Genomic DNA, 16,222 nt, shown 5'->3' on the forward strand with positions numbered 1-16,222 from the left:
ACAGATTAGTTAGTATTATTTTTGAGTATTCCTTAACATTAGTTAAGCAATAATAACTACATCAGATACCAATCAGCTCAGGTATTACCCCTATGATAACACAAGAAAGTGGATGGAAAAATCTTCTATACATGTGCCCAGTTAAGCTGTGAAGGAAAATAAATTCACTTAGCTATGTCCAGCATAGAAAGAGGCAGCCCTGCCCCTCTCCTCTCTCAAAAGGTGGAGTGGTGTAGGAAACTGCTCCTTTATGGGGGGGGGGGTGGGGGATATAAAAAGAACACTAAATTCTCAAGCTAACCTGTAGAAATACAAATATCTCTTTCCAGGGCAAACAAGCCTTCTGTGATTCCAGTTTTTATTAAGTAGAGATGCCTTTGAGGTTCTGAGCCTCATTCTTCCTTGAAATGCAAGCTGATACTTCTGAGGCTCTTGCACTATTTCCACAGTTGGGTGTTAACTTTCAAGTGAGTCCTGAAACACACATTTCAAGGAAAATGTATTAATGAAGCTCCAACTCTATCTAACCACAGAATACTTTATCCAAACTTCAGAACTATAAAATATAATAAGATTTATAATCTTTTTCTGTGAGGGTTTTTGAAATGTGGCCTTTTACTAGAGCAGATAAAATGTGATATTCTAGGATCACTGTCATATTACCTCTAAATAAAACATTTTAAAAATAAAATGATGATGGCAACATATGCACAAATGTGTTTGATACGATTGATAAATGGATTATTATAAGTCCCCAATAAAATGATTAATAAAAAATAAAAAAAATACAGTATTTTACTTTCCTCCAAGACTATAAAAGTAAAGCCTCTAAAGTCCTATTTGAAGACACCATACTTGTTACTCAGTGGTTATATATTTATATATTTAACCTATTTTTAAAAGTTATAATTAAATCCTAGTTTCTCTAATGTAATGTTAGTTGTAAATTACGTGATGCAGGCAGAGAGCTTAATAGTATAACAAACCACTAGATTGCCATATAGGCCACAGAGTGTCCTTAATAAATTTAAAATATATGAAAAACTCTCATTGTCAAAAACACTCTCTATGGGGATTCTATACTGTTAGACGTACACATGACATGTATAATAAAAATGGAAATAAATACATAATCATATTTAAAATCACAATGGAAATGATTTTTTTTAAGTCTGCTGGTTAAATTGTGTCTTTTGTTTTCACTCTCTTTCTGTCTTCCTTACAGGTTTTGAACTTTCACATTGTGAAGACCCTGGAATTCCACAATTTGGATACAAGATCAGCGATCAAGGCCACTTTGCTGGGAGCACCATCATTTACGGGTGCAATCCTGGCTACACTCTCCATGGAAGCAGCCTTCTCAAGTGCATGACAGGCGAGAGAAGGGCATGGGATTATCCTCTGCCTTCCTGTATCGGTAAGATAGTCTTTGGAATTTATGGATTGGTATTTCTGTGTAAATGTTCTAAAAATACAATGCACATTTTAAGGGGTCCCATAAACATGTACACGCTTTGCACCATGAATTAAGAAATTAATGGACTCAACTTTGTTTTAGTTTTCAAAAGTAAAGCCGTGGAACATTAAGGTCCTTTTTTACAATTTTATTAATGAGAAGGTTATTTATGTTATTGGGTACAATACGATCTATATGAAGTGATTTTTTTCCCTCTCATCTTGATATACAGTTCAACCTAGTAAAAATATGTGAAGAAACTTAATTACGTTGAATCACATTGACCATATCTGTTATAATTCTTAAATGGCTGTCTATCCTGTAAAAAGATGGATTTTTAAAAAGTGAATGATTCCACAAGATGTTTTTAAAATCTATATATGTGTACCTTTTGAGAGTATATTTAAGAAAATATGTGTTGCATAGCAACCAACCAAAAAACCCCAAGCTCACTGCCATCGAGTAAATTCTGACTTATAGGACCAAGTAGAACTCCCCCCTTTGAGTTTCCAAGACTGTGATTTTTACGGGAGTAGAAAGCCTCATCTTTCTAGCAAGGAGCAGCTCCTGGTTTTAAACTGCTGACCTTGTGGTTAGTAGCTCAATGTTTAATCACTCCACCATCAAGACTCCTTTTTGCATAACAAATGCAACACATTTTAATAAGAGGGGAAATGTGAGAACCAATAATTGAAGTTTTATTGCTCTCCAAAGCTATAAAATTATTATTCTCCTCTAATTCACGTACTTAGGGTACTAGTCTTTTTTTATCATCTTGTAATCAATTAATGAATGTCTGGGAATGCTGGATAGGAGGGTGGAGAGACAAGTGTTAATAGAGCCGCTGCTTTTTCAGTGCCTGCTCCAAGGGTCAAACATGGGGTCAAGAGGAAACTAGGTCAACAAACGAAAATGTGACACCTGCTTTAATATGAAGCCAACAAGCAGTACTTCAGTCACTTTTATTTTTTGATGGTATTTATCAGAGCCAAAATCATTTTGTTTAGGCCCACATGAATAAAATTGGCTGGAAGCTTTGGAAATTCATTTTAAAGATGCCAATATTTGTTACCCAATGTGGTCAACACAGGAATAGCTACCAAACCTGCTAGAAGGGAAAGTAGAACAAGGTCAAAGTTTAATCATTATACGTCTTGTAACCAATTTCATAATGTTGCTAATTTTGAGTCCTTGATTGATTTATAGAAGCCCTGATTCACAAAAAATATATAGAGTTATTCTTTATTCTCTTCTTCAGCATCTTATTTTATTTGAACAGTCTTATTGGCACATGTCATGTATCATATAATTTAATAGTCCAGTCACATCAAGAAGAACTGTACAATCATCACCCCAATTCTTCCCATACCCCAAGGAACAATGAATCCAGGACTGTCTCTGTAGATTTATCTTCCCTAGATTTCATTCATAGAAAGATACTTAGAAACAAAACCCGTGACAACACTAACCTAGAAACAAAACTAGAAGCAAAAACTAGTAACAATAACAAAGTAGAATGGAACCTCATTCTAAATGAATATTAAAAACTAGAACACATTTAAAATGAATTAAAAGGAGATCAAATTATAAGTTGTTGAATTTTAACTTAATTGCATCTGCAATAATCCACTCTCCAACATTCTGCAGGATAACAGGCCTGTTCACATCCCTGGTCCATGGTCAGAAGGGACTCACCAGAGGCTTAATCCACGCGTATTTCCTCTTGATTTTTTTTTTAAGTGAAACAATTTTGAAATGGGTTAAAAGGGAGATCAAATGATAAGATATTATATTTTAACCTAACTATGTTTTCCAGAACCACCTTTACAATGCTTTCTGTCTGGTAACAAGACAGTTCACATCCCTCCACTAGGATCAGAGGCATTGCTTCGGAGCTATCCTCCATGCGTGGACCCTAACAAATAGAGTTTGGTCTTCCACTGTCATCGAGAGTTTCTGCCACAAAAATTTCTGTATATGTTTTTTGCATTCTGCATAGATTATGAAGGTGATATCTAAAATAGCAATCTGCCCCAAAGTCAAAGCTTTGGGAGGCTTCTGGAATATGATCAAATATCAACTCATTGACATTAGTTTTACCAAAAAAAGTACCACTAATTGACTCTTCAGAGGGTGTATTATTACTTTTTTCTATTTAATACAAATGACTTTTTTTCTTTTTGATATCCTTATGAAATATTTTTAATGAAGGAAGAAAAGATGCAATCACATAAAACTATGAAGTTCACACTATTGGGTTCTCATTCTGTCTAAAAAATGATAAAATATGTACATTAAAATAATAAATCTGTGATATGTGTTGATATACTGAAGATATTATATTTTAGAAATATTTATGGAAATTGAAAGATGTCATTTGGGGATATGAATATTTTAATGACTATTACAATAAAAAGATGCTTTTATTGTAAAAATAGAAGAAATGTATTGATGTAAAAATGACACCAATAAGATGATTTTATGTTTACAAGTCTCCTAAATTAAAACTTATTGACTTAATACTGCTTAAGACTTCCTGGGGAGAGTAAACCTCTTTTTTATTCCATGGGAGATGATGAAAAATTACAACTGTAAATAGTTGGGCACTCTGTGTCTGGTATATGATGCTGATAATTCCCATGATTATAAGCATAAAAAGCCAAACCCATTGCTATCAAGTAGATGGCAGCTCGTAATGATCCTATGGGGCCTGGTGAGACTGCGCCTGTGGATTTCTGAAGACAGTACCTCTTTACAGAAATAGAAAGCCTTGTCTTTCTCCTCAGATCGGCTGATGGTTTCAAGCTATGGACTTTGAGATTAGTCACCCAACACACAACCATTACACAACCAGGGCTAGGATGATTATAGAAAATTAAATTCTATTAGAGATACTTTTTCTTTGGATATTTCTTCATATATTTGTCACCTAGTTAAGATTTTTATATTTGTGTGCATAGGCTTATTAACCTTAAGCACTTATTGTGCCTATATTTCTGCCTCTGTCCATTAAAATATTTTTCAATTCTTTGGATTGGTTCTTAGAAATCATGTTTCTGAAGCGTGTACACTCATAAAACCAATTTAAGGACTGAAGCATGATAGCTGGAGAGAATTCGCCTGCGTCCTCGCTGTCTTTCATTTGTGCTTTGCAAATACAAGAGTTTCCTGTCAGGCTGTGACCTCCAGTGTTAAATCATATCACACTGACTCCTTTAAGCTCAACATGTCAAGTAACATTTGTTTCATCGACATAATATAGATAAAAATATTGACACAATAAGTCTTTAAAGTTAATAAGCATATGCATACTGATATAAAAATCTTAGGTAAGTGACAAAGATATTAAGAGCTTTCTGTAGAAAAAAAATCTATAATAGAGTATATTAAATTCAAATTTGACCTGAAAATAATTGAACATTTACTTGGAGGTAAAAATTGGTTCATATATTGAGGGAATCCCAAATAGTTATACACATATAGAAATATTGCACAGAATCACATAGATCTAGTTTGTTACCAACTTTTTAACAAATCAAACAAACCAAACTAAATAAGAAAAACATGGTGATTGTAACGACTAATTCTATACACTTAAAATGCATCTGGATTTGTTATTTATAAACAAAAGTGCTGTAGTCTTTTATAGGACATGTTTATGGCACAATGTCTGTGAAGACATTTACATATGTGAATAGAGTTAACAAAGTTGAGCCATTAAATTCCAGTGTCATTAGGCACCTTCCAAATGTTAAAAAGAAAAAATATTGTCTTTGATGTTCTTTGGCATATTAATAATAAAACCAACTTGATTCTGTTATTAATCTAGTGCAGAGAACAACAATAATGCATATATTCATTCATCAAATATTTAAGAAAAATATACAATGTATCTTTGTTAGTTTGTATAGACATAGGTTAATTTAAGATATTATTCAAATATATTAATGTATTATCAACCACTTGTCTCCTAGTCTGTTGCACTGTGGGGGACTGAGTTGTAATGGGATACAGGAAACTGAATCACTGGCATGGCAAATACCAGCAGGGTCATCCAGAGTGAACAGGTTTTAGCAGAGCTTCCAGCCTGAGAACAGACAATAAAGTTGGAACAGGCTGTCCACGTCAGAGGAATTAGCCACTGAAAATCTTACGGGTAGCAGGGAAACATTGCCAGATACTGAAAACCTCCTGAGTAACAATAGACCATTGTCAGAAATAGTATCAGGAGATGACCCCTCAGGGCAGAAGGCACTCAAAACATGGCTGGGGAAGCTACCTTCTCAAAGTCAAGTCCACCGTAATGAACCACGTGGAGTAAATCCGGAGGGCGAATGTCATTTGGGACCTTCATTTGCTCAGAGGCCATGACTCAAAATGAAAAGAAAGAGCTGCAAACATCAATTACTAATTAGAACTTGGAATACATGAAGTATGAATTTAGGGAAATAGGCAGTCATCAAAAATGAAATGGAATGAAAAAGATATGGACTCCAGGCACTCATGACCCAAAATGGACTGGCAGGGGCCAGGAATTCATGTGATTTTCTATGCTGAGAATGACTAATTTAAAAGGAATGACATCATCACAAGATTTCAAGATTTATTTTAAAATGAAATGCATGCAATAATATGTATCTGCATACAAGGAAACCCAGTCAATACAATACAATTATTATCCAAATGTATTCCCCAACCAGTAACAATGCTGATGCAGAAATTGAAGAATTCTACCAACATCTTCAGCCTGAAAATGTCAAATATGCAATCAAAATGCATTGATAAATACTGCTGATTAGAATGAGTAAGTTGGAAACAAAGAAGGAACAGTAGTTGGAATGTATAGTCTTGGTAACAGAAACAAAGCTGTAGATTGCATAATAGGATTTTGCAAGACCAACGATTTGTTCATAGCCAAAAACCTCTGTTTCAATAACAGAAATGACAAGTATACCAATGTTTTTCTCCATTGTAATACACAGAAATAAAACTGATTGCATCGGGTAGCTATGCATTGGCATCCACTTGATTGCAGTGAGTTTGGTGTAAGGGGAACGATGGATAAGTTAATATCAGCAGCTGGAACCAAGCCAGGTGCCAACTGTGGAACAGACCACAAATTGCTTATATGTCAGGTCCGGTTGAAATGGAAGAAATGGAAACAAGTCCAAAAGAACCTAAGGAGTTAAACAGGGCCTTGAGTCTATCACTTGAGTTTCAAGAACATCTCACGAACAGATTTGATGCATTGAACACTAATGTGAGAACACCTGATGATCTGTGGGATGACATTAAGAATATCATACAGGAAGAAAATAAAAGTTCATTAAAAAGGCAGGAAAGAATGTCAAGATCAAAATGCATAGAGACCCTGAACTTGCGCTTCTCATAGAGTAGTTATGACCAATACAAGAAATGATGAAAAAAACCTGGACAGAAAATGTCAATGGGAATCTCAAGAAGCCCAAGTACATATTACAATCAAATATTATAAAAATTTAGAGTTAAAAAACCTTAATAAAAAAAACGCAAGCCTTAATTTGCAATATTGAAAGATTCTATGGACACAATATTGGATGATGCGGAAAGCTTCAAAAGTGAATGGAGAAAGTACACAGAGCCACTGTTCCACAAATAACAAATTAAAGTTCGACTATTTCAAGAGTAGGGTATAAGCAAGAATCAGTTGCACTGAAAGAAGTCTAAGCTACACTGAAAGCATTAGATAAAAACAAGGCTGCAGGATTGACAGAATGCCAAGTCAAATGCTTCCACGAGCTGGCGGAGCACTGGAAGCACTCATTCATCTATGCCAAATTTGGAAGACAGCATCTTGGTCAATGGACTAGAAGAGATCTGTGCCCTTGCCAAAGAAAGTTGACCATGCAAAATGTCCAACTTATAGAACAATGTCCTTAATATCACATGCAAGTAAAAATTTCCTGAGGATCATCCCTAGGGTTGCAGCAGTGCATTAACAAGGTGTTGCCAGAAATTCAGATTAAATTCAGAAAAAGATATGGAACAAAGAATATTATTGCTGATGTGGATCATAACAAACTATGGATTGTCTTAAGAAAAATGGAAATTCTAATACACTTCATTGTGCTCTTGCTGAACTTGGACATGGAAAAAAGAGGCAGTTGTATGACTAGAACAAGGAAATACTACATAGTTTAAAATCCGGAAGTTGTTTGTTAGGGTTGTGTCTCTTCACCATACTTAATCTGTATGCTGAGCAAATCACCAGAGAAGCTCTATTATGTGAGAAATTATGAGACATCAGTATTGGAGGGAGTATTAGTAACAACCTGTGACTTGTACATTCCATGATCCTTCTTGCCGAAAATGGGAAGGACCTGGAGTACTTGCTGACAAAGATCAAGAATTGCAGCATTGAGTATGGATTACATATCAATACAAAGCAAATCAAAATCCTTACAACTGGACAACAGATCCAGGTTCTTCCTGCTAAATGAAGAAAAAAATTAAAGTTCTCAAGGATTTCATTGTGTTTAGATTTACAATCAATGCTCATGGAAGCAGTGGTCAAGAGATCAAAGGACACATCGCATTGGGTATATCTGTTGCACAAAATGTTGTCAAGTGTTGAAAAGCAAAGATGTCACTTTGAGGACTAAGTTCTGCCTGACCCAAACCATCGTATTTTCAATTGCTTCATAGGCATGTGAAAATTGGACATTGAATAAGAAAGACCGAGGGACAACCGAGGCATTTGATCTCTGGTGTTGGTGAAGAATATCGAAAGTACCTCGGAGTACCAAAAGAACCACTAGTTCTCTACTGGAACAAGGATAGTCAGAATGCTCCATAAAGCAAGGATGGGAAGACTGGGTCCATGCCCTTTAAACATGCTTCCCAGGGCTACCTGTTCCTGGAGGAGGACCTCATGCTAAGTAAAGCGGAAGAGCGGTGAAAAAGAAGAAAACCCTCCCCATGATGGATTGACACAGTGACTTCAACAATGGACTCATTGAGACTCTCATTGAACTCTCATTGGACTCTCACTTCTGAGAATGATGCAGAGTTGAGCACTGCTTCATTTTGTTGTACACAGGTCACTCCGAGTGGGAACCAGCTGTGCTGGAAGAGCAGCAACCACGTCCTACTATGATTTGTTTTTCTTTCAGGAAATGTAGTCGAGCTTACCCAGTTCATCTTCTTCAAAGTCCCTCTTACCAGCCTTGGTTAATAAGGCAAAGTTGCATTTGAATTTCTTTTCTTCTACAGTAAGTGCCTTTGAGTAAGAAAAAAGTAGACCATTAGATTTCCTTTATTGCACAAAGCAACACAAGTTGAAGCTATTCTTGACCCTCAAACCTTGGATTTCCATCGTTTTGCTTTGTGAAATTCTCATGTATGAGTGCTTCCAGTTACTGGGATTTTCTGTGTGACCAACAAAGCTGGTGTAGTACTGGGCAGGGTTATGTCATTTACAGGGTTATGTCGCTATGAGTCAGAAATGACTTGATGGCGCCTAACAACAACAGCATGGTGCATTATACTGTTTTCTTTCTAGGGTTTAGATGCAGTTACTGAATGATGCATGTACCAAAATACTCAGTGTCTCTCTTCTCCAGTACAGAGACTTATTTCCAGATTGACTGTTCTCCAAAGTAAAATCGCTTCAGAGATCCCACCCAATATTAACAAGCAGTCTTAAATGTGGTGGTGGCGGGAGAATTCCCCAACAGAAACATAGTGTATGATATTCTGGGATAACCCTTACATATGTGTTGATAAGTTTTTAATAAACATTAAAGAACACATTAAATCAAAGCCAAAGTAGACTAAGCTGGAGTAAGATGCTGAATGAAAATGCCACTTAGGTCTTTCAGAGGCTAAAAGGGAAAGAGTTTAGAATGATTTAAAGTGGGAATAAAAGGACAATGAAATTTAGTAGGCCTGAGGGATTGTCATAATGATTAGTTTCTCTCAGAGGTAGGGTAGCCAGATGATGAATATTCAGCTTGCAACCAACTAACTGTGAAAAATGTGCCATCTGTTTTCCTGTTTTAATTATCGTTATTTAACAACACATCTTAAACTATTTGGAAGACTAAACTCAGAGTCTGAGTGTATTCTTTTTTTTAATCTCCTAATTAGGCTTGTTTTATTTTCTTTTATCGATAGGACTTGAGACAGTCTTAGGTTTTTGTGTAGTACATTCTTGCTTGAATCTTACCTTACACTGAAGAGATTTACATACATTCATACATTCAAGATGAAGAAAAACACCAATTCTATTTCCTTTCATGGGACAAACGCACACTCCCAAAACTGTGTAGTCATTTGTAAAGACTAGCAGTACATTCTGACTCTTTATTGTTATTTCTACCAGCTGAATGCGGAGGTCGTTTTAAAGGAGAATCATCAGGAAGAATCTTATCTCCCGGTTACCCCTTCCCATATGACAATAATTTGCGCTGTATGTGGATGATTGAGGTAGATCCAGGTAACATTGTCAGGTAAATGGATTTTATTTTCTCAAAATTACTGTCTTTCTTATTGGGGCAAAAAAAGAAGAAAGAAAACGGATTTTCCTGATTAAAACTTACATATACTATCAATCAATATCTTTTAGTATTATTAACAGCAAGAGACTAGTGGACACTTTTGTATTTCTAATAGGAAACAGTATTCATTAGCATTATTTATTGATGGACAGATCACTGAGGTTGCTCCTCTAACTCAGAGTGAAGCTGCTGCTGTTTACTTGTGAGAGGACACAGCAGGTGGGAAGTTCTTCTCGTGGACTCTGCTCTTTTCATTCTTGATTGGAGGTGCGGGAGTTCACTCATTTGACAAATACACAAACGTCTGCAGCTACCTGCCCTGAGGTCATCCTCACAGAAAGGTGAAAAGAAGCTAAAGTAAAAGGAGACTGGCAACTGCCTGGCACCTTTCTGAACATCTGTTTTCTGCTCATTCAACTGGTTTTGCATTCTCTTACCTTAGGTGGTGAGTTCCTTTAGGAAGTTCAAAACAACTCCAAGTGTTGCTCTTTAGATGAGGGCAGACCGCCACTCTGACATCCTTAACATCAGTTGGCTTTCTCAGACTGTCGCATGCGCTAGTCCCCGAGTTTACTATTGAGGCAATTGCTGGGAATGATGGAAGACATGAACAAATTCTCCGTGATATGTGAATTAGTTTGCTGCTCACAAACACTAAGGTTGGACTTTTGGAAGGTTGCTGGGTGGTGATGATTGTTATGGACGGACACCCTCTTTTACTCAATCACAAACTGAGCAGTACAATCTCCATACTTGGTTGAAAGCAATGTGAACTGGTGCATTGATTTTGTAGGAAAATTCCCTCACAAAACTCAAGCTAGACCTCACTGGATATATATGCTCAGCGTATTTCTCATCAGGCTACTTGACATGTTGTTTACTTTAAATAATAGAATTAGTAAAGGTAAAAAAAATTATGTTTGAAGGGGACAAATGATGCTATCTCATTTAAGAATACGATTTGATTTTAACTTGCTTTCTAAATGTGAAGTTGTTCTAATTCACATATCATGTAATATTATGGTATATATGTTATATACCATATATATATATGGAGACTTAAGCATATTGAAATAATTGGATTTCTGTTACTTGTCACCAAATACAAAAATAGCAGCTATGTAGTCACCAATTTTGTCCAGATCAGACATAAAACTGACTGTAGTTAATAAAATAATAAAAGTAGTAAAGTATATACTATGAATTCAGAAAATTTGAGTTCAAATCATGACTATCACCCTTTGGGAAATATAAATCTTATGTGCTTTACCTTTAAAAGTTGAGTTAACAAATCAATTAGCTTCAGTGAGTTCCTAAAAAGTTTAAGGAAGAAAATATATGGCATGTTTAGCTGTACAAGATGTTCTGACAGTGCCTGACCACACAAGAAGCTCTAGAATGTCATTGGCTATCACTATAATTAAAGTTCATGAACACTGAACAAAAGAGTGTTTACCCCAAATTCCTGTAATCTTTCAAGGTAATGTAATTGCGAACTTTACCATATTATAAAGAAATAAATTCTACTTTTCAAGAAAAAGATCTTTAAGATTATATACAAGGAAAAATCAAAATTATTGCCACCAACACATAAAAACCTTGACTACACAAAAGTATCAAAATGTGAAGCGATTCTTTCTTGACAAAACCTCCATCTAGTTATTTATACTTTTGAAAGCCATGTCTCCCTCTCTAACCCTTCCCTGAAGAATTCTACACTGGTTGATTAACAACACATCAAACTGGCTGTTTTATCCCCCACAGAGGGGCCACAGGGAAGGGATGAGTCACTAAGGTGCAGTAAAGCATCGATAAAGCACACAATATTCCTCTAACTCTGTGAGGCTTCCTCATCCCCCACTATTGTGACCCCAGTGCTGCCTCTCAATTCAGACTAGACTGGGGGGATGTACGCAGGTATAATAGATAAGAGATGGGAACTCACAGCACACAGAATCCAGGGACAGGAGGAGAAATAGTGATACCAGAAGGTAGGGGGAAGGGGGAGGGAGGCAGAAAGGGTAAAATTGCAATGATAGACACCCAACCATACAGCCCTCTCCAGAGGAAAGAACAACAGAAAACATGGGGGAAGGGAGACAGCGGGTGGTGTGAGATATGAAAATAATAATAATTTAGACTCTATCAAGGGGCCATGAGGGTGGGGGAAGGGATAAAAAGAGGAGCTGATACCAAGTGCTCAATAGAAAGTAAATGTCTAGAAAAGAATGAAGGCAACATATGTACAAACATGCCTGATGCCATCAATGTATGGATTGTAACAAGAGTTGTAAGAGCCCCCAATAAAATGATCTTTTATGTAAAAAAAAAAAAAAAAAAAAAAGGGCTGTTTTGCCAAATCTGGGAATACAAATTGCATTCTTTTCCAAGATGCTTTGCTTTGAAGGAACAAAAAGAAACAGAAAGGACAGGATCCATGATGTAGGGCAGATGGAGTAAAGTTTGCCAGTGAAATTCATCTAGGATAGCTCGTTGCTACCCTTGAAGCAGGAGCAGATCCGCAGTCATGTGGTGAACATATATATATATTTGGTGGTACTTACTGACTTTCTCCACCAATGTCGTTTTCTAAAAGCATCATGATAAGCCCTCAAGACAGCTTTGTCTTTTCAGAAAATATATCCAGATTACCCCTTTGGGATCCCCAAAGGCAGTCTCTTTAGATGTCTGAGCAGACTTCTCTGCCTTGAATTTGCAGTTCCCCTCAGAAGCCACTGCCTCAAGTGGGCCTTCTTTTGAAACTAAGACAAGAGTATTGTTCATGGAATTGATCTGCAGCCATTCACTAATTACCGGGACATTTTTTAACAAGTTTTGTTTGAAATAAACATTTTCATATTTGAATTCGACCCCTAGTCGCAATACCTGTTGACTTAACATCATTCATGTACTGTATATGTATTGTGTTTGCATATATATATACCACATGATTATAGATAGTATGTTGTTCACATACTGTAGCTAGCGTACAAGGAATAGCTAACAAAAGCTAAATTGCACTTAAAATTTCTATTCCATTTTGAAATTTAATGCTTGTTTAAAATAATCAAACAGCTATATGATTTTCCCACAGCCTACAATTTCTTGCTTTTGATACGGAAGCATCACATGACATACTCCGAGTGTGGGATGGACCGCCTGAAAATGAGATGCTCTTAAAGGAAATCAGTGGATCTCTGATTCCAGAAGGAATTCATAGCACGCTCAACATAGTAACCATCCAGTTTGACACGGATTTTTATATCAGCAAGTCTGGATTTGCAATTCAGTTTTCAAGTAAGTTATTATTCCTTAATTATAAATATACATGTCACTTAAATAGTCCTGGAAATTTAGCAATTCGAAAATTATTTCCTTTACTCTTCATTCCATTTTGCAGTTAAGTTAAAATATACCTGGACAGAAAGTTAGATTAAAATACCCATTGCTGGGATTTTAGTAGCTTTTCTCCAATTGCCAAACAGATTATTATTAAAATAAGGGTGGTGGGATAATAATTTGGCCTATAGAATAATTAAATGATATATCTTATAATTTTTACATGCCATAAAACTATATTTTAAAGTGAGAAGTTAGTTTTAGTTTATGAAGGAAATAAATCTCTGCAATTACAAAAAAATAAAGTATAACATCAACCCAAAACCCCATATATTTTATTAAAGTTACTTTTCCTTTCTTAATGATCATAATTATATATCAACAGATATATTTGACGAAATATTTATGATATACTTTTAAATTCAAGATTTCCTAAAATGACATTGATCATAGGTAATTATCAGTATTCATGGTTTCTCTTTTAATGAAACTGCTAAATGGATAATATATATGTTGTTCTATGAACGAGATTTTGGCTCTAGTAGCTTGAAAAAATTAAAGAAAATGTAAAACTTTTAAGCATTACTTTTATTTGTTTAGCCAACATGCATTACGTCATTAAGAAAATTATCCAATGAATCCCTTATAAACTCCTGTTAACAAAATTATATCAAAAATTATAAGATCATTAGTAGCAAAATAGTAACAACCAGAATGCTTCAGATATGCCAGATTCAAATCCTGCTCTACTTACCTATAGCTACCTTACAACATCTTAAGACCCCTCAAGTTGAGTTGAGCTACTTAGTCAACAAAAGAATAATACTCATCTCATAAATAGGTTATTTGGATATAATATGATTGTATTATGTAGTTCTTGCTATAGAATATTTTTGATATCCAATAAATTATTATCTAGTTGGAAGAATATCAAAGGGAATGATTTGAAAAATCATAAAAAGTACTGGGAAAAGCACTAAGGGGTTGACAAAAGTGACAAGCACAAATACATTGATTTGTGTCACATAAGCCAAGCTCATGGTAAAGACAAATGCATTGACTTAGAAGAGCCAATATCAATTTTCATTTTAATAGATTTTTTGATGTAAAAAATAAAAAAGAGTGACAAGAAAATAATCATAATTGGTGAATACAATTGGATTCTATTTCAGAAACATTTGCAAATATAACAATTCTTTGTGCCTCTTTCTTCTTTTGTTTTTAATTTCTTTTATTTTTGAATTAGGAATCATTTGTCATGAATTGCTATTCAATTTCCACTCTTCTTAGTGGTAGTTTGCCAACCAAAAATTCTTCTATTCTCTATTATCTTTAATAGTATTTTGTTTCAGCAGTTTAAAATTGTATTTTAATTAAATTTACCTACAGTCATGAAAAAGGTGCTTCAGGTGAATGTTAATGGCAAAGCTCACCCATGTAATATAAACAAACCACTTTTTGGGGGTAGGGGTCTCTTTCCAAGCATTTTTATTGAGAATTTGCCTGGGAAGTTAGCATTCCATTTTTACATTTACTGTATTTATGGAATATGCTAAATATAGTGAAACAAAATATATCCTAGCAAAACTTTTAATAATTCTACCTTAATAATATTATTTTAAGATGCCTAGAAATCTATGCTACAGATCTGAGACTAAAATCTATCTACTGATATATTTTCTTTAAAGCTTAATACATTGTAAATGTCATAATTAATGAAATCAAAGTTATGATTAGAGATCTTATATAACACACAGAAATATTTCTTTATACTATCTTTATTTAGTGGGGAAATGTTATTTTTATGAATGATATCTTTTTTAGATGCCAAGAATCATATGAAGACTTTATATCCACAATTTTATTTGATATGCAAAAAAATATAAATTTATTGCAAAAATAAATATCTGAGAATCAAAGAATTCAGTACATTTGGTTAAGGTTGTGTTGCCAGCAGATATCTACAACCGTTATTTAAATCCACACCTGTTTGAAAGGAACTGAACACTGTGTTTGGGAGGTAGTGGTTAACGTTTGTTAACGTTTGTTACTGTTATTAAATACAAATCCGTGCCAGCGAATCAATTCTAACTCATAGCAATTCTAACTCATAGCAAGCCTACAGCATAGAAAATGCTCATCTGGTTTCCAAGGCCATAAATCTTCATGCAAGGAGAAAGCCCATCTTTCTCTCCATGGTGACTACATGAGCAGTGGTCCTTTTTAGTTGTTTTTTTTAAATGCATATACCTATAATAATGATAGTATAATAATAATGGTCACTGTTAATATCAGTCAATATTATTTAATAGTCACTGTCATTATTATGCTACTGTTATTATGGTAGGTTTATATATTTGTAGGCTATAAGAAGTAAAGTTCTTAGTTGAATATTATTTGTTTCACAGTTTTATGAGTTGTGTATTGTTAGTGAAGTTTGACACCATTTTCAACTTGACCTCTGATGATGATCACTAATACCACATCCAAGCTGGCACTTCCAAAAAGCGATGAGTCATCCAAGGGAAACCGTGAGGCGGAATGATGGAAAAAGTTGGCGAGCATGAAGTGCTTCCCCGCATAAAAGAGACAGCTGCCCTCTCACTCTATCATTTTGCTCAGTGTGAAAACAGGCTACTTTTCAAGTGAAATCTAGAATATCTTTTAAGAAAAGAAAGTGAGTTCCTTTAAAAATTAAGCTGGAATGACAGGAATAAGCCTGTGTGGTCAAAGGAAAATAAGCAAGTGGTTAACTTAATCATACCATACTTCAGTTCTATCCACCCTCCACCTGCATTCATTCATCCTTGATCATAGACCAGCTGTTGCTTATTGAGTGTTAAAATAATAATAATAATAATAATAATGAATGTTCCAGATATCAGGAGCA

At 35.0% G+C, this 16,222-nt stretch overlaps 1 protein-coding gene across 2 annotated transcripts in view; it reads left to right on the top strand.

Moving 5' to 3' along the window:
- CSMD3 (CUB and Sushi multiple domains 3) overlaps nt 1–16,222 on the top strand; it is a 1,328,144-nt gene that overhangs the window by 988,125 nt on the left and 323,797 nt on the right. For both annotated transcript variants that reach the window (XM_045286022.1, XM_030887469.2), the window contains 3 exons: nt 1,226–1,417; nt 9,819–9,945; nt 13,088–13,290. In XM_045286022.1, coding sequence (XP_045141957.1) covers nt 1,226–1,417; nt 9,819–9,945; nt 13,088–13,290 — 522 coding nt within the window. The remainder of the gene's footprint in view (nt 1–1,225; nt 1,418–9,818; nt 9,946–13,087; nt 13,291–16,222) is intronic.

Source organism: Echinops telfairi, unplaced genomic scaffold (assembly GCF_000313985.2).
Source record: "Echinops telfairi isolate 266 unplaced genomic scaffold, ASM31398v2 ScPeMD7_1;HRSCAF=3_0, whole genome shotgun sequence".
Classification (NCBI taxonomy): Eukaryota; Metazoa; Chordata; class Mammalia; order Afrosoricida; family Tenrecidae; genus Echinops; species Echinops telfairi.